General features: G+C 37.0%; 1 protein-coding gene across 3 annotated transcripts in view; it reads right to left on the bottom strand.

Moving 5' to 3' along the window:
* PDS5B (PDS5 cohesin associated factor B) overlaps window positions 1-24943 on the bottom strand; it is a 109220-nt gene that overhangs the window by 14503 nt on the left and 69774 nt on the right. For all 3 annotated transcript variants that reach the window (XM_061374428.1, XM_061374430.1, XM_061374429.1), the window contains exons 20-28: window positions 24735-24858; window positions 23756-23914; window positions 22895-22963; window positions 18713-18849; window positions 12531-12654; window positions 7029-7233; window positions 2636-2750; window positions 2120-2252; window positions 1229-1348 (exon numbers count right to left, since the gene is read on the bottom strand). In XM_061374428.1, coding sequence (XP_061230412.1) covers window positions 1229-1348; window positions 2120-2252; window positions 2636-2750; window positions 7029-7233; window positions 12531-12654; window positions 18713-18849; window positions 22895-22963; window positions 23756-23914; window positions 24735-24858 — 1186 coding nt within the window. The remainder of the gene's footprint in view (window positions 1-1228; window positions 1349-2119; window positions 2253-2635; window positions 2751-7028; window positions 7234-12530; window positions 12655-18712; window positions 18850-22894; window positions 22964-23755; window positions 23915-24734; window positions 24859-24943) is intronic.

Below are 24943 nucleotides of genomic sequence, written 5' to 3'. Positions count from 1 at the left end.
AGCCTCAACTCAGAGCGGCAAGAGTTACCAAGGGAGCCTCAACCTCTCGACAGGACTTCCCCAAAATGGTTGTTGATGCATATAATGATATTCATTGCTATAACACAGATTCTGATAAAATGCCTCCTCAGCAAGTTTGCTAGTGATAAAAACTGGGAGGAATGGCTTATAACCCAGAGTGCTGTGCTCTCATTCAGAAGCATCTAGAGGGATGGGCAGAGAGGAACCCTTTGAAACTCATGAAGACAAGTGCAGGGTCCTACACCTGCAGAGGAATAACCCCATGCACCGGTACTGCCTGGGGTCTGACTTGCTGGAAAGCAGTTCTGCAGAGAAGGACCTGAGTGTCCTAGTGGACAACAAGTTGTCCATGAGCCAGAAGTTATGTGCCCCTGGGGCCAAGACCACCAATGGTATCCTGGGCTTCATTAGGAAAAGCATTGCCAGGAGGTGAAGGTGCATGTTCCTCCCCTCTCTCCTCAGCCCTGGTGAAGCCTCACCTGGAGCACTGTGTCCATTTATGTGGTCCCAAATACAAGAGACATGAAGCTGCTGGAGCAAGTCCAGCAAGGGGCTACTAAGGGTCTGGAATGTCTATTCATATGAGGAAAGGCTGAGGGAACTGGGCCTGTTCAGCCTAGAGATTGCTCTGGGGTGATGTGAGTAATATCAGTAAGTATCTGAAGGGAGGGTGTCAAGAGGATGGGGCCAGACTCTTCATGGTGGTGCCAGCAGACAGATCAGAGGAAATGGACATAAACTGAAACAGAGGTAGTTCCACCTGAGCATGAGGAAGAACTTTACTTTGAGGGTGACTGCGCACTGGAATAGGTTGCCTAGAAAAGTTGTGAAGTCTCCTTCTCCAGAGCTACTTAAGAGTCGCCTGGACACAATCATGAGTCATGTGCTCTAGCGAACCCTGCTTGAGCAGAGAGGTTGGACTGGATGACCTCTGGTGGTCCCTTCCAACCTCAGCCATTATGTGATTTTCTTTACATCATTTATGTTTTTGAAATTTTAAACCTGAAGAACATTATTTTGCAGTGGGGGAAGAAATCAGTATGTGTGCACATATATAAATACTTATGAAAATATATATATAGACATGCAACTACACTATAATAGGGAGAAGTCAGAAGTTACAAGAACAATTAAAAAACCCCCTCAGTTACAACTAACAAAGATTTAAACAGACCTATCTCAAGAAAAATTAAATGTTAACATATACCTTGTCAGGCTGAGTAAAATATCTGGCAGGAAGGACTGGGTCTTTAGGGGACTCCAAACTGTAGGTTGTACTCTTTGACATAATGATATTCATAGCTACATCACAGACTGTGTATAGTTTCTGTAAATAATAAGATTTAAAAAACTGATGAAACAACATTTTAGAAGTTTACTGCACATCTTGATAATAGACAGTGTATTTTAAGCACAGAACTACAAGTACTCTCAGTTCAAAAGCAGTCATCTTCAACATGTAACAGGGTATTAAAATACAGGTGCAAAAGACGAAAGCAACTTGTGGTTTAAGCATGTGGTTTAGGCTCAGCAGCTGAAGAGACCCAACTTTTATGATGCTTCTACACTTAAGAACAGTGTATGCCACAAAGACAAAGCTAAAAAGCAGAAACCCAAAAATCTCACCTCTGTGGGAAAAGCAGAAAAGTGACAAATCTGTACATTTCTGTAGTGTAAAAGTCTCAAAAAAGATCGGGGTTTGACACGTTCACTACACAATACACACTGGAGACATCTAATGTATGTATTTTTCTTCCTATACTAAGCTTAATCTTGCACTTTTAAAATTAATTTCAAAGCACTTTAGTGGATGATTAAAACAGTAAAAATTCTAGTTTGCATATATTTTAGTGTTTAATAATCTCACTGAGACACAAACAGGACTAAACTACTACAACTCCCTTGCAATCATGCAAGACCTACTGAAGCATAGGAAAATAACTGTAATCTAAACTACAATAAACATTACAGTATGTATTGTTTCCCACATACAATTCTACAAAAGACATTTTCAGGGTTGGTGTAAAATCAAAAAGCAATTCATTTCCAGAAGCAGGCCAGAATTAAATGCAATTCCCAGTTAAAAAGCATCACCTACTTCATTCATTTTTGGATCATCTGGTCCTTGAGCATCCTTAGTCTGTTTGATATTTTCTACCATTTTTCGGATAAACGCGTGACTGTTGTTTTCATTTTTAGCCATCAATATTTCCAGGATGAACCACAGGCACCTGAAGGAGAAATGAATTACCCCTCATGAATAAAAATGCAAAAGAAGTTCTTTTAAACAGCACAGTTGACAAAGTGGTGTCCCTCCAGGTAGTAGTAGTATTATTAATTTGAACCAGTCTAACTCTGGGAAACCAATTCTTTCAAAAATAAATAAAAAAAGAAGAAACGAAAGTAGGATGAGCAGAAGGTGAAGGCTCCTCTGTAAGACAGCACAAAGCACTAAAAATGCACATAGACTATTTCTCACAGTATTTTACAGAAATAACTACCATTGTTGTGTGCATTGCGCAGTATCAGGGTACCACAATGAACCAACATTTCACTTAGCATGAAATCATTTTGGTTTTAACGCTAGAAATAACATTATTAAAAGTAGTCTTACTCTTTAATGTCCTTGAGTTGTTCAATGTCCTGGACTTTGACATAATCTGGGTCATGAGCAAGGAGATGTATAGTATAAGGAACAACATATTCTGGTAGAAGTGACAAGAGTTTCTCTGAAAAGCAGAAGAAATATGCATCAAAAGACTACATACTAAGAAATATGCTTTTCTACTAGAGAGAAAAGAGCACAATTTAAGGTCAGATATAGGCACATGTGGGCCTATCACTTCATTAAGATGTTGTATCTCATGGTCGATGTGCAGATGTTTCATGCATACAAAAATTAACATTTTAAGTATGTCTCGCTCAGGGCTGCATATTTTCTAGCTAACCTGAGAATACAGCTACAATCACCCCCTTCTCCCAGTCTTTTCCTCAGTTCAAAGTCTGTATTCTGAAAGACTTTGAAAAACAAAAATGAGGATAGATCATAAAATCCATGTTAATTGCAACACATGAGACCAGTACAACTGCAAGATAAGCTCTGTTCTTCCTTTGGATATTGCAGTGCACAGCCTTGCTGTCAACAGAAAGAAATGCCCTTTGCAGGGGGGCTTTGTAGTTTTCTCCAAACTCACAGCCTACGGTATCTGTTTAAAGAAGGGAGAGGAGGTAACATGAAAGCTGTAACAAAGTAGCACTGGACTGAGTTTTAAAAGCTCAATCCCACTTGAACAGACCAGCACAACTGAGCCATGGTATTCAAAGGATTCAAAACTTCTTCTGAGGCTTGTAAGTAGTCCTAAGCAAGGACTGCAGAAGAATGTCTTCCCTACATCATGACAGCCAGATGGCCTATTTTCCTTGAGCAGTCAAAAAGTAAGGATTGTTGCCAAAGCCCCTCTCAGAGTTACAAACACAAAATATACATTCCCTAAGGTAACCAACATATTCCTGACTGAATCAACACTATGCAGAGTGAACTTCAGCACCTCAAAGTCTGATTACAAAAATCAGAATAAAAAGGGGCATATCCCAAAGGTCAAGGACAACAAAAAGCATTTTGCAAAATAACATCCACACTACTTTCTTTAGCCTAATGACCGAGAGGAACTGGAGGATGCTCTCAGCACACCTAAGCTATTAAACCGCTACCCTGTGTGACAGGGCAGGATGACAGGCAGAGAAGGCATGCTAGTATATTACTGTGCTATAAGCATTTGATCTTGAGTGCTTGTGGCAAATGTAAATTCATAGTATTAACATGCCTATGGATATACACTTGAATGTACATGTAAAGGAAGGAGAGAAATTCCTGGCTCTGCTTTTGAAAAATCACATTTCTAAGTTAGTGATTGGTCATGAAAGACATAACCAAGTCTGAGAAATTTTATTTCAGTAAGCTTTTAACTATCCACATTAGGTTATGAATAAGGAGTCCAAACATCTGTAAACCACTGTATATAATATTTGAAACTAGTTTATAACACATAAGAACACTAACATTTTTATCTCCAATATATATATTTGTATAAGATGTGCTTGATAAATACTGTGCACATCAGATAAAATACATCATTACCGTAGATTTCAGAAGACTGATTAAATAATTACCATAAGTAAGTAAAATCTTTATATATCTCATTCTTAAAAGTTTGCATAGATAGGGATAATGCACAGTCTACATCAAATATTTGGATTCATTCATTACAGCAAGGAAAGCGTGAAAAATTAATAAAGGCCCTCAGAAGACAGTGCTGTCAATTTCCAGGGGTAAACTTTTAGACAGCCATTGCAGTTGATGCAGTTAATTATCAACAGTAATTATTATATAGACTGCAAGCAATAACAGGGTTTGAAAAAAGTAAAATGACCAAATTTCTATTTCAAGCTACATTTCTGTAATTGAAATCCTGCATAGAAAGCAGTTTTTAATGTGTTTCAGTTGACAGTGCACTATTAACTTTAAAAACACCTCACTTTTCATGCGCTGTCCTGCATTTTAGCCACCAGCTGTTTGCATAACTACATAGAAAATATAAAGATGTGGCAGGGAAGAAAAATAATGTAGTTATGATTTCAGAACACTGGCAAAATCAGCTTGCCTTAGACATGTCGCAGGCAAAACAATAATAACTTCAATAGAATGCTCATCGAGAGCTCATGAACTCGGTGCTTCATTAACTTCCTGCTTTGTACTATTTCTACAATAACTATAGTAGTAATTCCAACTTGGTCTGGAAAACAAAGTGAACACGAAACAGCAAAGGACAAATATTAACACATATTGTATTTAACCCCTCAAGACAAAAAATAGTGCTTACACACTCTTTTTTCATCTTTAATGAGAAAAGACAAAACCCAAAAGGTGGGCTGGCTTTGTGGACATGAATTACCGACATTTAAAATCAGATTACACCAAACCCCTCATGACAAGCCTTTATGAACATTGAGGAAAGAAACTTGTTAAAAACTAGTATTTACTCTTGTAATTTCTCCACTTACTGACTTGAAGCGCAACCTGAGAAAAGAAAGATTCCTATACAAGACGTGCCTACCCAGATGAAACTATGAACAGATATGCAATCAAATTAAGTCTGCTCTTGAGTGGCTTCCACTGTGAATAGCATTTACAGAACTTAGGAGGCCTGAGAGCAACTCCTGCCAGACTGTAAAAGGCCAGTGTGGAGGAAAGAATCATTTTACTGTTGGGTACCAGTCCTTAGAAAGTTTTCCTTAGGCAAGGTATATAGAAGTTTACCATCTTTTCAACAAATGCTGAAATCTCCCAAAATATTTGAAAGATATCCAAGGTTTCAAGAAAAAACATCACAAAAAAAATTACATTTCTAGAGTCAGAAAAATAGCTGCACTAATCAAAAGATGCAGATTCTCAGTTCTAGTTTTCTGTGGAAGCTTTTCAAAAGAGGTGCTATCATTGTTACCACCCTGTTACTGTATGGCCAGTAGTGAGAATGATAGAGGGAGACACAAACACATTTAAATAGTATGATCTTACCAGAACTGAGCTTCAGCTGTACTACTGCAATAATGATTTTTTAAGATGCAGACAGTTCAAGACATTTGTTAAAAGCTCGAACTGCTAATCTGAATGTCACAAAGATAACACCATAATCCTCAAAAAATCCTGCAATCTGCATTTAATCCAGAGTCCTCATGCATCAGAGTACTTATCAAACCAATGGCATCACTCAAGGTAAGTCTTTCAGCAAGAAAAAAAACAACAAACCATCAGGCACACTTTGAGGTCCTGCTGGATAAAAAGAATCACATACACTCAGGCTCCTCTTAATTTCTTCTACAGGTTATTTATAGTAACCTTCCAGCATCTATCTTAAATCAAGTTAGGAGATCAGAAATTACTTTTAATCCTATTAGAATTTTATACTTTCCTACTACACAGCTAAAAAGAATTTTCAATTTCCAAGAGAAATAGTTTTAGGATGATGTAAAAGTGTTGGCGTAATGGAGTTTTCTTTTTTACATGTAATTCAGGAGGGAGGAAGGCACTGCTCTTTTTCCTTTATTTTTTTTCCTTTTTAAAAATTTAATTAGCAATAAACAAAAGCATTTTTGTGCAGACTTATTCTCTGACCAAAGTCTAAGGCACACGCTGACTGACATGGCTAATATAAAGTCTGTGATCCATAAATGCAGAAGGAAATCAGTTATCTGACTGCAGCTGTGAGATCAGATTCAAAAAACAGGTCTGGTCTAACATAAGATGAAATGAAAAAATCCCCTCCATTAAACGGCAAACCATCAGTCATCTTCCAAACGCTCTTACTCAAAATGCCCACAGCTCTTCACGAAGGTCTGCTTTTTTCTATGACCATATACCAGTGTAGCTTCAAGTCAAAAGGGAAAAAGACTGGTTTTATAAAAGAAAAACAGCTAACATTAGTCCATAACAACTTAGGTATTCCCACGATCTAACTGCTGGTACTGGGAAGAAAGCACTACATAAACTGATCCTGAAGTGCCTACAAATATAGCCCTTTGCCAGCATAGGATAAGAAGCTATGCAGTATAGCAGTGCAAAGATATTCAACTTCGTACAGCATTTATGTCATTAAGGTTGCATATTATTAATTACTGAGGTAAAACTAATCATTGTCACTTCACTTACAACATAATTAACCATTAAGTTCAAACAGCACACATAACTGCCTTAAGAAACTACTTCACTTCCAGCAGTCAGGAATGAGCATTTCCACAGCTTTTAATAAAATTGAAAGATCTCAGAAATGCCTGTTTAAAAAATCAAAACAAAATCTGAACATTATTTGCAGTTTTCATTAGATACTTCTAAGAGAAATTTATAGCCATTCTATCTATAAAAACAGAAAACCATCATACTTTCACAGTCTACTCACATTTACAATTGAACTATAGCACTTGTACCAAAAAAGAGACTTCTATTCTCTTACCACTAACTGCTGCATGTTGCTTCAGATACTCCCTTCTGACATTTATGTTCTTCACAAGGCACTGCCTAGCATGAGCTCTTCTCTCTTTCACAGGATCTTTTGCACACAGTGCACAAATGGCCATATATTCTAGTGGCAGCCGTAGTCTAGAAAGGCCTTTATGAAGTTTCTGAGCAAATATTTGTCTCACTTGGTAACATTCATCCTATTAAAAAAACAAACAAAAAAAACAAAAAGCAAAACCAAAAACGGTAACAGTAAACTCTTCTAAAAGTAATATAGACTGTGAAATAAAACATGGAAGCCTGAGGAATTGTGCCAAAATCAATTTCAGACCTTGCAGCCACAAAACCACAGGAATTATGTTTTTTAATGCCAATTCAGAGCAATTAAATTGAATTAATCAGTTCAAGTTTCCCTTAGGATCAGGAGAAGAGTTAAGGTTTGGAAACTGTACAGGAAGGTATCACACTCAGGACACAAGGCCTAACAGTACAGTATTGAGGCATGGAGTTGATGTAATTGTATACAATAGAACTGCTTGCTTCATGGAGCCAAAGATTTCCATCAAAACAGCTTTTAGTCACCAGTAATCACTGTGTTGATTTTATTACTATGATTTCACAAATCTTCATCAAGCCATTAATATGAGAAATAGAATAAAATTCAACAGAATTACCAGATAAGATACAGTCAAATACTGAAGAGAGTATAAAGCATTTCCATCGTACTGTGGAAATCTATGAACCTGTGTCTAATAGGTGCCAAATAACATGAAGGAAAATAATATGAAGGCGACGAATTTACTCCTGCAATTTTTTTCAGTAATATATTTCCCAAAAACATATTAACTTTAAAATTCTCTGTATGGAAAATAACCTACATACTTTAAGACACCATTCAATATATCACAAAACAATTTAGTAACACAGGCCAAGGAAGGTTAATAGCAGCAGGTGTGGAAAACAGAAGAAAATGTACAGAAAAGTATAATGTAAGCAAGGCCACCAGAACAGCTTGGCCTATTTAACCTGTCAAAAACACAGATCAAGAGGAAAGATCTGTTATCCCTAAATGTGAAGAAGACAGATCATATAATATATTAACCAAGCGTCCATCTCCCACCACCCAAAAATTAGATCTAGAAGAAATTAACCAAGTTCTATTTTCCCTTCTGTGCTTCAAGCCACAGTCTTCCTTTCTTAGCTGAAACACCTGCTGTAATGGAGTTGAAGCAACTCAAGACGACAAGCCCGAACTGTGAGATCTACTCAAGACCTATTGCCTCTTTACAGAAAATTCAAGTCCCCAGCAGCAGCCTAAGGTACAGCCCTCTTCTGCTGAGAAACATCACCTAAGTCTAAAGTCTTTGGGGAGCTTAAAAGAGACCTGTGCTTAGTTGGTATATGGACAAGGAAGCATGTCCACCTTAATGCAGGGGACAAAGGAAGGCATAGTTCATTGCTACTGATGGTGTTGTGTGGCAGAAAGGGGAATGATTATTACTCTCAATAATAGAAGATAAAGAAATAAGCTTTAATTCAGCTCAGTTACACTAGTTCACTGCAAAAAAAAGGGGGACCAAACTCAATTAAGGTCTAAATTTTTACATCATACAAATACAACGCACGCATTAAACCAAATTCACTTATCTACCTCTCTGAATTTAGTGCCAGTTCATCAGAAATTCACCATTTAAAAATATTTAAAAAAAAATTTGCAAAGCAGCATGTACCCCTCAGACACAGCTCTGATTCTTGACTACAGCAATTAACAACAATACTCAATTATGTATTCTGCTCTCCAATCATTTCACAATACAAAATGGCACTCTCAAGGAAAAAAAGAATAGCCAGCACAGAACCATAGCAGAACATGCGCAACCATTACAGGCCTTAAAAATTAAGCTTTTCCTTTTGTTTGATCTGCTTCCTGATCTGTCCACTTTAAAAAAAAAATGCTGTAAATTAAATTACATAATGCTAGAGTTAGCCTTGACATCACTTCAATGTCATAATTCATGAGTACACCCAACAGTTTTAAGCATAAATACACTGTTGGAATAGTCAGCGTCTCCCATCAAGAAATGGATTCTAATACTAAACATTCTAAGCATAAACAAACACGGATTATATTATGTATATGCATGCAAATATCTCAAAACAACCCCAGATGGTTTCCAAAGGAGATTAATATGGTGCCACAAGTGCCAAAGTCGCTGAAATCATTACAGTTACTCTGCATCTGAAGATCCGAAAGAGAAAAAGGAACCTGCAGAAGGCCTCTTTTAGACACAGACAAGCTATGAATATTCAAAATCCATTAGGAACTGCAGTGAAAAATAAAGGCAGAATTCTGTCCTGACAGAGCTTACAATCTAGTAAACAAGATAAAGTCACAAAAGGTAAAGGAGTAATAATAAATGAGGAGAAAAAGTGACAAAAGTGATATTAAAATAGAAAAAATTCTCCTGGAAGCTATGTCAGGGCATATGGATATCCACAGGAAAGCAATTACAGACAGCCAACAAGGCTTCACAAAGGACAAATCACACCTAAGCTGTCATGTACCCTTTCACAATGGAGTCACTGGGGAACAGCAACTGATGACATCTATCTGAAGTTCTGTGTGGCCTGTGACACAATCTCAGAGAACATTCTTGTCTCTAAATTGGAGAGATACGAGTTGCATAGATGGAGTATTTGATAGATAAGGAATAGGCTGGATGGCCACATCCAAAGAATTGCGTCTGAATACTTAAAAGTCCAAATAGAGATCAGTAAGAAGTGGTGTCCCTCAGTGGTCAGTGTTGGGACCGATACTGTTCAATATCTTTGTGAAGGACACAGATAACAAGACTGGATGACACCAACCCAAGGGGTGCAGTTGATTCAGTAGAGGACAGGGATGCCCTCCAGAGGTACCCTGACAAGCCTGAGGTGTGGTCCCATGTGAAACCACGAAGTACAAAAAGATTAAATGCAAAGCCCTGCACTTGGCTTGGGGTAATCCTCTGTAACAAAACAGACTGCTGGATGGACAGATTGAGAGCAACTCTTGCAGAGGAAGACTTTGGGACACTGGCAGATGAAAAATTGGACATGAGCCAGCAATGTCCACTTGCAGGCCAGAAAGTAATGAAAAGGGGCAGCATAAAAAGAAATGTGGCCAGCAGGTCACAGGAGCCGATTTTCCCCTTCTACCCTGTTCTCATGAGACCCTTACCTGGCATCCGGAGCCTAGCTCTGGGGTTCCCACTACAAGACAAACACAGAGCTGTTAGAACAGGTCCAGAGGAGGGCTGTGAAAATTGTCAGAGGAATGGAACACCCCTCATTTGAGGAAACGCTGAGAGTTGACCTTGTTCAGCCAGGAAAGGAAAAAGCTCCAGGAAAACCTATTGCGACCTTTCAGTATATAAAGGGGGCTTGTAAAAAAAACAGAGAAAGACTTTTTACCAGCACCTGTAGTGACAGGACAAGGGGCAACAGACTTAACTGAAAGAGTACAGGTTTAGACTGGACATAAGGAAGAGGTGTTTTATAGTAAGGGTGGTAGGACATCAGAACAGGTTGCCCAGAGAAGTTGTGGCTGCCCCATGCCTGGAATTGTTCAAGTCTGAGTTGGATGGAGCTTTGAGCATCCTGATTTAGTGGAAGATGTCCCTGACCAAAACAGGGCAGTTGGAACGAGATGATCTTTAGAGGTCCCTTACAACTCAAACTATTCTACAATTCTACAGTAAAATGCAATGCTAACTTGTTTATAAATACTGATGACCCTACTACGTTCTTGTAATAAAAAGCTCATCTCTCAACATTCCCTTTTGAAAATTAAGAAGGGGCAAGCATCAGGCCCAAATATAGCAAAAACCAAAACCAAACCAAACCAAACCAGCCAAATAAACAAAAACCAAAACAAAACCCCATCAAGCTACAACCAAACACCTAAACCGAACCAAACAAGCAAAAACCCCAAAATGGTGACAACACGTCTGTTATCAATATCCACAAATGAGTTAAGACTGATACAGCTGGAAAATAGGAAGTGAAAAATAAAGTGATAGACAGTGATGAAATGGAGGGCAAGGGGCTTGCACCAAACATATTAAAAAGAGAGTCAAAGCAATGAAGGCAAATTCTGACAGAGGAGAACATTTACAATAAACAAAAATATGCCACAGAGGGCAAACAATTGAAGAAATTAAAAGATTTTGATCACTGGGATCAGGAGAAAACACAACACGCAAAAACTATAGTATACTATATATACTAAACTATATATACTGGCAATGCTAGTCTGCCATGACATTATCTGTCTAGAATATCTTTTCCAGAACAGAGACAGATCTTATTTGTCATTAGACTAAGTGGCTCTTTTCCTTTCTACTAATTTTGTTCCAAATTCTAAAAATCTTTAAAACCCATTTTCACACAAGACTAACATTTCTGTTAGGTTTTGGAATAGAAACCTTGAAAAGTCCTTGTTTGGGGTGTAAAAACCTTCAGTTACTACCACTGAATTTCTGCTGCAGTTAGATTTCATCTGCTTAAGTAATTTTGGTTTGTTCCATTTCTCTTATTTTTCATAGCATTTGGGAACTGAGTAAAAGCTCCCTTCCGAAGGAAGATCCACATAAACATTGTTAAAACAATATACAAGCCTAATACAGGCTGTGTTACTCTGATATACGAATGGTATTTCTAGGCTAACTAATTTAAAATGGGTTATAGGTTTTAAAACTTTAGCCAGTCGCGGGACTTAAGGTCTAGAATGAAGTATCATTATTACTAAAGGTATGTTCTGGAAGAGATTCCTTCCAGAGGATTTCTTGACTTTTGTGAGGTCACGAGAATATGGGCAGTTACAAAAGTAATACCAAAATGAGTCCTTCCATAATTGCCTTACTCTTAGTGTGCAGATCAATTTCTGTAGAATTTCTTAAATCTACCAGACAGGAACACAGAGGATCACTATATCTCTGCTTACAATTTGAAAGTTATTTTCTTGCTGCTGTGGGCTCACAAGCATAAATTAAGGATGAAAATTGAGGCACCTACTGAGAAATCTCTCCCTATCTCTTTTAATATTTAAAGGATGGCAATTATCATTGCAGACCTCTACATTCCAGCTACCAAAATATTCAAGAAACCAAGGTCACTGTTGTCACCACAGTCCAATGTACTCTACATCATTTCAACTTCTAAAAATTTATTAATGCAGCTGGGGTATTTTAACTCTATACTGAATTCCTCGGTTTATCAATATTCTAACATTTTACTACTTTAAGTTAGTATACCCCCACTGGACAGCTTAGTACTATAGATCTAATTCTCATCAAAAATCAGTTTTCAGGATTATGTAGTGGGAAAATAAATTCAAGTCAAGACTGAACAGTTTGCATAAAATCGGATTAACAGAAGTATACACAACACACAGAACAAGCAAAATACATACTCATACATATGCTGACAACCCACAACTCCCACCTAATTTCCTTACATTTATAGCTAGTGCACACAGCTGGTACTGTTCTAAGGTGATGATTTCATGGTAACAAGGTTCTTGTGCCAACTTCACAATAGCATTCCCTGCAGCCAGCCGCAACCGAGACATATCAGGTTTACTGAAAAAACAAGCATATGGATTATGAAGGTTAATTAGTAAGAAAATACTTAATTAAATCTCAATAAATTTGCATTGCTGAAAAACAGGTACTGTAAAAAGAAGGAAAAGTTTCCATGGACTTTGCCACCCACACCCTCATAAATCCACAGCAGAAGTAACTTCAAACCAGAAGTAGTTTTCATGGCACCGTATTTTACAGCCTGTTACCACATAGCTATTACCGTGCCCCAACTTAGCAATGAAAATATTCCTTTGAACTTCCTAAAAATTCCACGTGTGTGAAAGTTTTAGCTGTATGCTGGGACAGCACAGTCCAAATTGCCCCTCAGAGACCTCATTTAGCCTGTGAGATACTTCCATTCTTTTCTTCAGTCAAAGAAGTACCCCGTTTCTAGTCCCCAGAGATGCCAAAGTTTGTCTAGAAATGAAAGACCAAGTAGTGATAAGAGGGAATGGCTTTAAACTGCAAGAGAGCAGATGCAATACTAGGAAGCAATTCTTTACTATGAGGGTGGTGAGACACTGGCACAGGTTGCCCAGAGAAGTTGTGGCTACCCCATGCCTGACTGTTCCCAAGACCAGGCTGGACACAGCTTTGAGCAACCTGGTATAGTGGAAAGTGGGCAGGGGGAACTACACTGTCTTTAAGGTCCCTTCCAACTCATGCCATTCAAGGATCCTATGAACGACAGCTCAAAAATCAATGCTGCAAGTCAACTTTAGTTAAGATTAGTTAGATATTATGATAGGTGACTAATTGAAAATAACAGCAAAAAACAATTAGGCAAGTGAAAAAGTTTTCAACACGCTTGAAGGTATTTTTACTTGACTTGCACACCAAAATTGCACTTCCACTTATGAATGGGTTTTTCTGTAACCTTTGTAAATACGATTGTAGGTTATCAGAATATCAAAAGCATCTTCAACAGAAGCTTTGAGAACTGATACCCACTTGATGTTAATAAATCTAATAAACTTAGTCAAGCTTTCACTGTTCACAGATGATTTCAACAAAGTACATTACTTTGCTGTTTCTTCTGATCAAACACAAAGAAATTAGTAAATTTTACACATCTCACTTAAAGTACTAATGAATTCTATTCAGCAGTAGTAAGTACAGCTTTTTCCTTAGGTAACTTGAAGCAGGAATCAAGCTGTATTCTTATTTAGAAATAATTATTCATTTTAAGCAGGACAAATACTGTTTAACTTCTTAATAATTCCATTTGATCCTTAGGAAAAGCAAACACTGTAGACTTAATTCCATTATTGCAAAAAACTGTATAAAGCATTTAAAGAATTCAATAAAAGAACATTATTAAACTAAGAGTACATGACAAAAATACCTTCTAAAGAGCTTAAACCTTAAAATTCATCTAATCAGGCTTCATACACACCTCATGTATGGAAACTACAGAAAAATCGAACACCAAAAAATCAAACAGCAACCAAGCGTAAGGACAAAAGCTGCACTCACTTTCAAACATGGCATGAAGATGAACATGGTAATGTCTAGTTTTTAGATGGTAAATTTCACTTTTAAAAGAATCTTCTGTGATAAGTGAACCCAATGAAGTTTTGCACTTCAGTGACAACTGAGAAATAGCAAACTACAAGCACAGAGTGATTGAGCTAAAGGAAGGATAAAATTAAGAACTTTCAATCTTCCTCAGCTTTAGTAGTAGTAACATTTAATTTTGAAAATTGAATCAAAGATATTTCACATAAAAGTTGGCTAAATTTGACAGAGTATGTGTGTCACAGAAATAACCACAAGCATGTGGGAAGGAAGAGGAGAGTGTCAGCTGTGAATATCATTCTTACAGCTGCTGATGAAAATTCATCAGCTGCATTATTCCCCAAAAGGATACCTTTGAAGAAACTCTTAACTGAGAATTTATTTTTTGTCAAACTGTTATAGCCAAAAGCTTTCTGATCTGCTATTGATCCCAAACCACACAATTATTAGGGCTGAAGCAAAAGCTCCTGCATGATATAATTAAGCTTTTGATTACTTCTAATGATTCTGAAAATTGGTACCAAAGATGCCCTTCTCTCTTAAAACAATCCAGCACTGGAGTTGACTTTTTTTTTCTTCTGCTCCAGAGGATAAATGTCTGTGTCCAGTTTTCTAAGCATTTTCTATGTTCCATGGAATAAAGTGTCTTTCAACAACTTCTGAGAACGTTGTGTATCAGATGGTGTAGCAATTTATCTATAGCACAGAACTATGAAGTTATAAACTACATCTTTTTAAGCAAGCTTCAGTGTAAGGAAAATGCAGATAGCCTTTCAGAAAAATGTCAGTTCGGGTTCATATCTAATATCAATACTTTCAGCAACAGCTAGTGTTCTCTGATACTCAAGTACTCTTACTTTATGCTTAGTATAGATAAAATTAAAATCCTACTATAAAGACATGCAAGACTCAACTTAGTTTTACCTGACCACAAATAAAAAATCTTTACAGTTTTGAATTTCCAATTTGTAGGACTGCTTATGACTCGTAAGATGAAAAATAAAGACCTGGAAAGGGCAGTTGAGATACTGATTATTGAAAAAAATTTAATATTAAAGCATCTGACACTGGTGAATTTAACCTACGTATGCTAAGAACTTAGAGCAATCAGTTACTGTCTTAAAAGAAATTCAACAAAGTCATCAATCCTACAACTTCAAAATGAGGGTACAGATTTGTTTCTTTATTTTCCAAGTAAGACTTTGCCTTTACCTGACACTCTAGGCTGAACCATGCCTTGGAATTTAAAAAATCCCCTTCCCTTACACTGTCACTGAGAAGTACAGCCGTGTATATTTAAAGAGGCATTGAGACAGAGTAATTTTTATGGCTCATGAGGACAATACACCAAAATGATTATACCATGACTAAGAGCCCACATGAGGTCAAATGCCTCCTGAACCCTGCCATTTCTGGTTAATTCAATTATCTTTAGCAAATTATACATTGTTTAAAAGACAAGTGCAAGCTATGAACACAAAAACTGCCTCTATGTAGATTGACATCAGATCAAGCACAGTTTAAAAGATTAGGTTCTATACTCAACAGATAATTTTGCTGTCCAAGGACTACTCTAATTTGGAAAGGGCAGTGTCAGATTTGTACAGTAGGAACACAGCAAGTACTGGGAGAAAGAAGATATTCTATTCTCAAAGGGTGAAGAATAAGGGTCAGGAAGCATCAACAAGATACCAGGAACCTCCATGCAGAACTAATGTGCCTGAAATGTCATCTTTGCTTCAGAGATGTTAACATGGGTGGGATGTCATACAGAGACAATGGAAACCTACCCTCCTTGCAGTTTAGAGCCTTCACAAAATGCATTGTGAAAATCACAGTATAGTTACATTTGGAAGGGATCTCTAGAGGTCATCTAGCCAAACCCCTCTCCTCAAGCATGGTCACCTAGAGCAGGCTGCCCAGGACAGTGTCCAAATGGATTTTCGGTATCTCTAGAGATGGAAACTCCACCACTTCTCTGTACAACCTGTGCCAGTGCTCAGGCCAGTCTTGCTAGTAAAGACTGAGGTAAAGGTGGCATTCAGTACCTCAGTGTTTTCCACGTTTCTGTCATCAGGGCTCCTGCATTGTTCAGCAGCAGGTATACGTTTTCCCTAGTCTTCCTTTTATCACTTACTTAAAAAAGCTCTTCTGGTTGCCTTTGTAATCCCTCACTAAATTCAATTCCAGTCAGTTGGCTTTGGCTTTCCTAACAGTGTCATATGGTGTTTTCTGTATTCCTGCCAGGTTACCTGTCCCTGCTTCTACTTTCTGTATGCTTGATAGAACTATTGAATGGTTTGGGTTAGAAGGGACCTTTAGAGGTCATGTAGTCCAACTCCCCTGCAACAAGCAGGGGCTACTTTAACTAGATGAGGCTGCTCAGAGCCCCTACAAACCTGACCTTTAATGTTTCCAATGAGGGGGCATCTACCACTGCTCTGGAGAACCTGTTCCAGCATCTCACCATCCTCACTGCATAAAACGTCTTCCTTAAATCTAGCCTATATCTCACTCTAAGTTTAAAACCACTATCACTTGCCCTACTGCAACAAGCCCTATTAAAAAGTTGGTCCCCATTGCTCTTGTGAGCCTTCTTTAGGTACTGAAATGCTGCAACAAGGTCTTCCCAGGAGCCTTCCCCCTCTCTGGACTGAACCACCACAACTCTCTTCACAGCAGAGGTGTTCCATCACGCTGATTTTTTTGCTGCCCTCCTTGGACCTGCTCAGGTCCATGTCTTTTCTGTACAATAGACTACAGAGCTGAGCACACTACTCCAGCTGCAGTCTTCTAGAGAGTAGAGTAGATGGGCAGGATCACCTCCCTCAACCTTCTCCAGTCAAACTCTACTATGCATAACCTTGAAAGAGGCCCAAGTCTGTTCTCCTCAAGCACTATGATCTCGCCTTTTGCCTTCCTTGCTATCCTCAGTACTCTGAATTCCACCATCATATGGTCGTTACAGACAAGGCTGCCTTTAGCCTTCACACCCCCAACAAGTCCCTCCATTTTTGGCGAGTATGAGGTTTACCAGAGCCATGTGACAGAAAGCTGCCATTGATGCTCTGCAGTAAGCATCTAGATGGCTTATGCGCTGTGTTGCTCCTCCAGTAGATATTTGAGTAGATGAAGTACCCCATGAGGCACAAGGCCTGCAGACATGAAACTGTTTCTAGCTGTTTATAGAAGGCCTCATCCACTTCCTCTTCGTGGCCAGGAGGGCTACAGCAGACACTCACTACAATGTCACCTATACCAGTCTTCTCTTTAATCCTAACCTGTAAGCTCTCAGTTGGCTCATCATCTATCCCTAGGCAGAGCTCCACGTTCTGGGGTTGAAGGGTTGCCTTCAACACAGAGTGACCTCATGTCATTGCAGCTTTCTCCCTCCCGTGAAAGTATTTCCAGTCCTCCACTAACTTAAATAGTGGAGCACTGACCACATGATTATGTACAGTTTGTATTATTATTTGTAGTTTTGAGTACAAAAAGACTGGGAAAATTAAATTCCTAAAACATGCACAGTAAGTAATCATCACTCCAAGCATCAAAATACAGAGGACCTACAGAACTGATTGATCCTGGATAAGCCAACAATACGCTCTGAGCAGTTATGCTGAAAAGCTAAATCACTACCACTTATCTCCCTAGTAAATGCTATGAATGGTCATATTACAGCATTTAAAATTATGAAACGGTTATTTTTCAGGGAACTTTAAGATAAAGACTACACAGTTGCTGCAAAGGTAACATACAAGACAATTCTCTACTTTGCAACTTTGTGCATGCAATGTAGGTTCTATCTGCATAATCACTGTATAACTCTACCCCAAAATTAAAATTTTTACTTAAACTGGCACAATTCATGCAAGCCATTGATGGCTTTTATAGACATGAATTTTCAGTATTTGGCAAGCAATAGTGGCTGACAACTTATAACTTCTCCTACTGCAGAGGATTAAGAAGATACCCAGAAAAACAAATCAGTTGCCTGACAGTCTACAAGGTAAATTATTTATTGAGACTTTAATCCTATTTACACAATTTCCTCTTGTTTTCACTTTTAGAGGCCTCAAGGGATTAAAGTCTGTCTCCAAACAAAGTGCCTTATGTACTAGCTATTCTCACCTGATTTAGTGCAACACGCTATTATCTTTTTATTAGAAAGGCTGTCTATTGGCCTTTGGCATACACAACAATTGTACATCAGGAAGAGCAAGCTGCATAAAAAATTAAACCCAATTTTCAACATGAAAGAGGAAGTTACACAGTTTATTCTTGCAACACCAGTAATGGGCCTTTGAAGAAAGGGATAAAACAAAGATGATAAAAAGCAATATACAGCTATATCTAGTGTTAAAAAAACTGAGACTCAGCAAACTTATGTAAACATCCAGCCAAGCTTACCACCAGTTCCTATGAAATAAGATGCATAATCATTAAGCAGTCTAACAGAATAGTTTAAGTACTATTTCAACTAAAACTCTACCCACCACATCAACACAGACATCAAATGTTACCATCTGTTACATACCTAATTTTCCCCTGCTCTGTTAAATCACCATCACTATGTAATATTGTTGTTAGCAACCTCAGAGTAGAAGTTCCCGACTTGCTGTGGTTGTTCTTCATTCCTAGCAACCACCGAACCATCATCTTGATGGCCTGAATCTGCAAAAGAAAGAAAAGTTGATAGGCAGAAGTCAAATCACACAATGAACTCATTTATTTTAATAATCTTTATCATAATTTAATCACACAGTATTTGCCCAAATGCTTTTTCATGGTACAAACATAAACCTGTCAAGGCTGCAAAGCATCATTTGAATACTGAAAGATATACTAGACATACTATCACTAGACAGTAACATTTTACTGAAAGTCTCACACACTTATCACAGCAAATAAAAATCGCACAACAGTTAAGGTTTGAACTGTTCATTTTACTAAGCAATCATACATTCTGCCCTGTGAAAGCCTACTATCCTAACTGAGCTTACATCTATTAAACACTGTGGAACAGGCAAAACAGTCTATACTTACTAAGAAAATGTTACTGGATCAAGAAGAAGGCATTTTCAGCTTCCTAAATTACTATAATTCCTGTACTTAATCCCTATATGTACTTTATTTATATATGAAATATTTGAATTTAAGACATGTAAATTAAAAAAAAAACTTCATAGACATCTGACTGTTAGAGTATCAAACTGTATTAAGATAATTTGTTCTAGAAAAGAATTTTTCTTTCATGGCTATTTAAAGAAAAGCCTCAAAGCATGTTACTTAGAATAACTTGTCTTTTGCCAATGGAAACATCAAGTGTTTTGAGGCAAGCTTCTAAAAGTATGCAGAATCCAGCTGCTATCAAGACACACTGAATAACTTCAAATTTCTTTAGTGAAAATAAAGTATGAATTTTGAGATTAGTTTCAGTATTTGAACCACTTTGTCCTTTCATTTTCGTTCAGTATGAGAACACAGACAATAAGACAGAAAAAGGACTATCCTACTATAGAAAAATGAAAATGCTGATCACATAGGCAGCCTTGGGGGAAGAAGAAAAACAAACCAAAACCAAGCTTTCAAAAACCTAAGGTATTTTTTGTAAACACTAACTTCGAATTTTCTCCTTGATGGGAAAGGCAGTTCTAATGACTCATGTAAACATTCACAGTATCACCAAATTAACTTAATCATACAGTTGATCTATTCCATGTAACAAACTGACCACAATGGTCCATTCAGATCTAAATTCTGTGATTGCTATCTATACCAGAGTTTATTTTTTTTAGCACCATGGTCCATATTCTCCACCTCCAGAACTGTAATTCTGTTGGGTAACACCAGCAAGAGGTAGAATGTCTGTCACTCCAGATCTCCAAATGCAAACAGTGTTTGTGGAACAGAAATGAAATTGTCTTGCCCTAGCATTCCAACAGTCTTCCACTGAAACAACTCTTAAGTATCCACCAGAAGATTTTAATAACAACAAAACCAATGTAATAATAGCAATAAAACCAGTGTAGTAATAGTAGTAATAATAATAGCAGCAGCAGATCTTCTCTTAGCTTACTAACTAAAGTTTTCTCATGCCTTAACCAGTACCCGTAGTCATCAGTGCCTCCCATTTCTTGGGAGGATGGAAATATGCCAATTCTATTTGGTCTAGGAGCCTAGAAGCTTCCTCTGAGATTAAAAATGATTATACGTGAGATGAAAATATAAAGTCAAAATGCAACATGGGTCAGAACCATATGGAGGGACACAAAAAACTGCTTTATACTCAGCAGCATGACATAACATTAACAACATGTATTTGAAGTGGAAGCACAAGCGATAAGAAGTTACCATTTCTTAAGAGAATAACATGGCAGATCTTTGATTTGTTATGAGAAAACTGCAACTGACTACTAGCTTTACATAAACTGTCAGAATTGAATAAGTATTAATTTTTAATATTAAAATTAATAAAAATAATCAACAGGTAGTTAAAACAACTTCGATCTAGAGGTTATCATCACACTTCCATTGTAAAAGTATAATGGGCTCTCATCCCATGTAGTGACCCTAGGAACACTGTCTTCTTACATCAACATGGTGACACAACAGTTAGCTCACGTTTCTACTACTTGAGTTTTCAGAGCGACAAACACTACAAGTTTGTGCAGAAGGGGAAAATGAAATAATGCCCATTTAAAGCACAGTTAGAAAAATAGGATGAGAAATTTATACTGCTGTGTGCACTGAAGGAAATGAGAAATACCACTGCTTCTACGTAAGTCTTAACCCACTGCAGGATACAGAGTATTCAGTACTGGTCACTGTGGAGAGTCTACTGCTTTAGAGCAGACACAAGTGCCAGGCATAGGAATTCAAGTCTAACTCATACAGCAATTAATCCAATTTAATACTGTACTGAAACAGTTCTCTACAGACATTTCATTTAAGGTTCAGCACCCAGAACTAAGGGTAGCCTATATCAGTCTACATCTGTTAGGCTGGACAATACTAAAATCTTGTCTTCATCAGTACTTCCCCCTTTCAAACTTAAACTTGCTAGTTTTAAGATCCCCATTAGATAAGCAATTACATTACAAAGGGAGAAAGAGACTTTTAAAACAAGAGTGAAGAAAAGTAAGAGTGTCAGAGAGAAATCATTTACAAACTAATGGTGTGGCCTGCAGTGTTCATTAAATATGGGCCTCTCAGTGGTAATAAATGCTAATTAAATTTGCAATCAATTTTCACAATAACCTGTTTTCATTTGTCAATAAACGCTTCATGCAGTTTTCAGGCTTGGCTTCAACTTTGAATTGCCTGAAGATTTTCTATAAGCCAATGCCCTTCCAAACAGCCAATTGTAAGAAAAGTTTTATCAACAAACAAGAGCATTTTAGAGAGATATAACAGCTTCATGAATCTTTAAAAGATTAAGAAAAACAATTAATATTTACTGCTTCAAGTTACACATGTAATCACTGAAGTGAAATCATGTCTATTTTAAACTAGCAGTTCATGAAATCAAAACATGCATTCTTTCAACAGTTCTTGGAGTGCACTGTGTAACTATGGAGTTGCAGAAACACAAAAAATATCTTTGCTGTAGTCAAACCAATAAAAAGCTAACAAACTCCAAACACAACTGAGCACTTCCAGTAAGAGTTCTATACCAAGCTGGAAACAAAAAATACTTGTTACATCAGCAGAGAATAAGGTATGTTACAAAGAGTGTAACTTAACAGAGAAGACAAAGAACTTTTGAGTAAAGTTGCTCTGATTATTTAAAAAGGCAGTGGAAATTAAATGACTGCTGCACTTAACTTAGAAACAGCATGCTATGAAGTACATGCATCTCACTGATTCTGAAAGAAAATGCAAAAGCACAATCTATCCCTGGTTCTGAAGAAAGGGCATTTAAAACGCAAATACAGACATAGGATACGTTTTCTAGTGTAAATCTATTTCTCATTGAACAAAAAATTAAGTGAGAATATCTATTACCAAGTCCAGAAAATGTAATAATAAACTTATTCCAAAAAACAATAAGCTTGAGGTGACATTTTAAAGTAAAAAAATCAACAAAATCCCCACCATTTTAAAGCTGGGTTTATTGGTTTGTGGTTTGGTTTTTGGCTTTGGTTTTTTTCCCCCCTCTCTCCTTAAATCTTGTTGTTTTTCTGGTATACATTGTACAGAGAGCAAAACAATTTAACACATTTCTTCATTTGAAGAAACTGACAAACCCAAACCCAATTTTTACTTTATTCCAATCAGCACTGAAAGTTTCTTGGAATGTCCTAAATATTCAAAAGAAAAAGGAAGACTTTAAACAGTCTCCACGATATTTAACTCCTATGTGAAACAGAAGGGTGGTATATCTGTATACTAACTCTGATAATATCTGAAATACTGCTGCACACCAGACCTATGCTTATAACAGGCTGTAATAAAAATTCAATAAAGCATATATGTAAATTTATTTAGAAAAGCAAAAAAAGTACATGCTCCCAAAAGCAAATTCTTCTGACTATCCAAAATGTGTTCTGGTAAGATACTCAATCTAAAAACAGTTCTTTCTTTTTTACTTTTAGAAAGGTGAAAAGCAGAAAAAAGCAGTTAAAACTTTTAGAATTCAGAATTATTTTAAGAATTCTTATTCTGTAACAAGAATATTATTACACAATAATAACAAAATATAGTAAGTGCTACTTACTTTAACAAGTGTTTCAGGAGACACTTCTTCATCTGGGACCCAAAGTTTTGTTGTCTTTTTCCCTGGAAGCTAAAACAGATGTTACATTTTGTTACACTGCCATTACTCTTTACTGAAACCTGATGTAATCTCCTCTTTCCTGTTTGCTTCTGAAATCAATACTGCAGCACCCACTGGTTTGCTATATGCCTTATGTCTTTTATAGAAGTAACGATTATGGGAGTGAAATACTGTTCGCACCTCACAATTCAAGTATCAGCAAATTTGACAGCAGTACAGGGGGTTTTATTGTTGCTACCTGAAATCTATTGCTTTTGAATGTAATAGCCATTGCTTTCAAATTAATTTCCAGCTTTCATATCCAGTAGACTGGAACTTCAAGAGCATAGTTTGACAGTAAATCTTTCCCTAAACAATGGTTGACAATGCACAAGTACTTTTTTTCACTTTATAACCACTATGAATACAGAAGTAGCAGAAAAACTAAAATTCACAGTCTTCCAATCATACAGCATATTTCAGTTTCAAATACATTATACTTCCTAAAACAAATAAATCACAACTTGCTTGCTCAAGACAAGGGACTGAGTGAAGTCATTACTAATTTTCCCCATTTTTAACAAAAGGCAAATCATGAGTAATTAAACGCTGTACTATATAGCTTATCACTTTTGTAAGGACTATAAAGTTAGTACTACCTCCTTTCCTGTACTGTGGGTTTTCAGTTCAAACAGTATACATGGACATCTATCACAATATCCAAATGTGGAAATCAAAAAGCCAAAAATTTTCATAAGTATTTGCTGAGTATCATACCACAGGAAAAGCAAAATCTTAATCAGAAGTTTTAAAAATACTTACCCTATCATTCATTAGCAAATCTTTAACAATAAAAGTGGCAACCAAAGATTTCAAAGGGGCAGCAAACTGATCAGGTGCTAGCATGGCTATGTGGCCAATAGTAACCAACGGTGTGATGAGATGCTCAAAATTGCTTGGATCCAGACTTTTATGCAGTGGCTAGAATAAAGACAACTGTAATCAGTAATATTCAGTAACCAGTAATATTCAAATATTACTGATATAATCTGTGTCTTATTGAGGAGAGGGGGGTTGGAATTCTGCACCAAGTTGTCCGTGACTATTTATTTTTCAGAAATACAATTTTTAAAGAACTACTGTTTTGATCTAAAGACAGATTCACCAACCCTACAAGTCTCCCACAAATCCAAAGAAAAAAAAAATCACAAAGAAACAAGAACTGTTTGTCACATCTGCATAGTTCAGAAAGTGGCAGCTCAAGCAGGTTGTTTAATAAACAACGTGTATTTTCTTGTTGAAGAAGTGGGCATGCTACATCTCAAGATCACAATTTCAGTAAAGGACTATGATTCAGCCTTCAAGATAAACAGCTGATGGGCACTAATTAAAAAGTGTATTTGAAGTTATAACTTTAAAATCTATTTAAATAGTCTCTACCATAATTCAGTTTTCCTTCATTTCTATAACCATTTAAATACTTTGGGCCAGTCCCAACAAGGATAAGAAATGGTGTATGGCTCCTCTTCCCATAAAAAGTTCATGGTTCTAGCAGACAGTTCAACACTTAGTTTTACTCTATCATCTGTTAAAATACATAACCCTAAACATGATGGATCATAGATACAAAACCCCCCTCCACTACCACATTTCAGGCCAAACTGAAGAGAACAAAAGGAAAGGGGAAAAATATCTTTTGTAAATTTGATACAACTTGACATATAAATTACTACTACCTCCCTTAGTTTACATTTGCAATATAAAAGACTAAGAAAAACTAACTTAAATATATTAATTTTACCTCAAATATCTGTGCAAACTGTGTTTCTTTGCTGGAAAATATTGCATGGATGCAATGAATAGCATACTTGGCTTGACGAGGGGGTCCCTTTTTAGCTTTATGATGTAACACTGGAAGCAAGGCTCTTAAAAAAAAAAAAAAAAAAAGAGAAAACAAGAAAACACACCTTTTCACAAATTGAAAATCTTCAAAATATCAAACCAGCAAAA

The sequence above is a fragment of the Neopsephotus bourkii genome, unplaced genomic scaffold (assembly GCF_033783945.1).
Source record: "Neopsephotus bourkii isolate Nb327-2 ecotype Australia unplaced genomic scaffold, CSIRO-AGI_Nbou_v1 NB_1638, whole genome shotgun sequence".
Lineage (NCBI taxonomy): Eukaryota > Metazoa > Chordata > Aves > Psittaciformes > Psittacidae > Neopsephotus > Neopsephotus bourkii.
The sequence above is the reverse complement of the archived record's forward strand: the minus strand, read 5'-3'. Positions and strand labels throughout refer to the sequence as shown.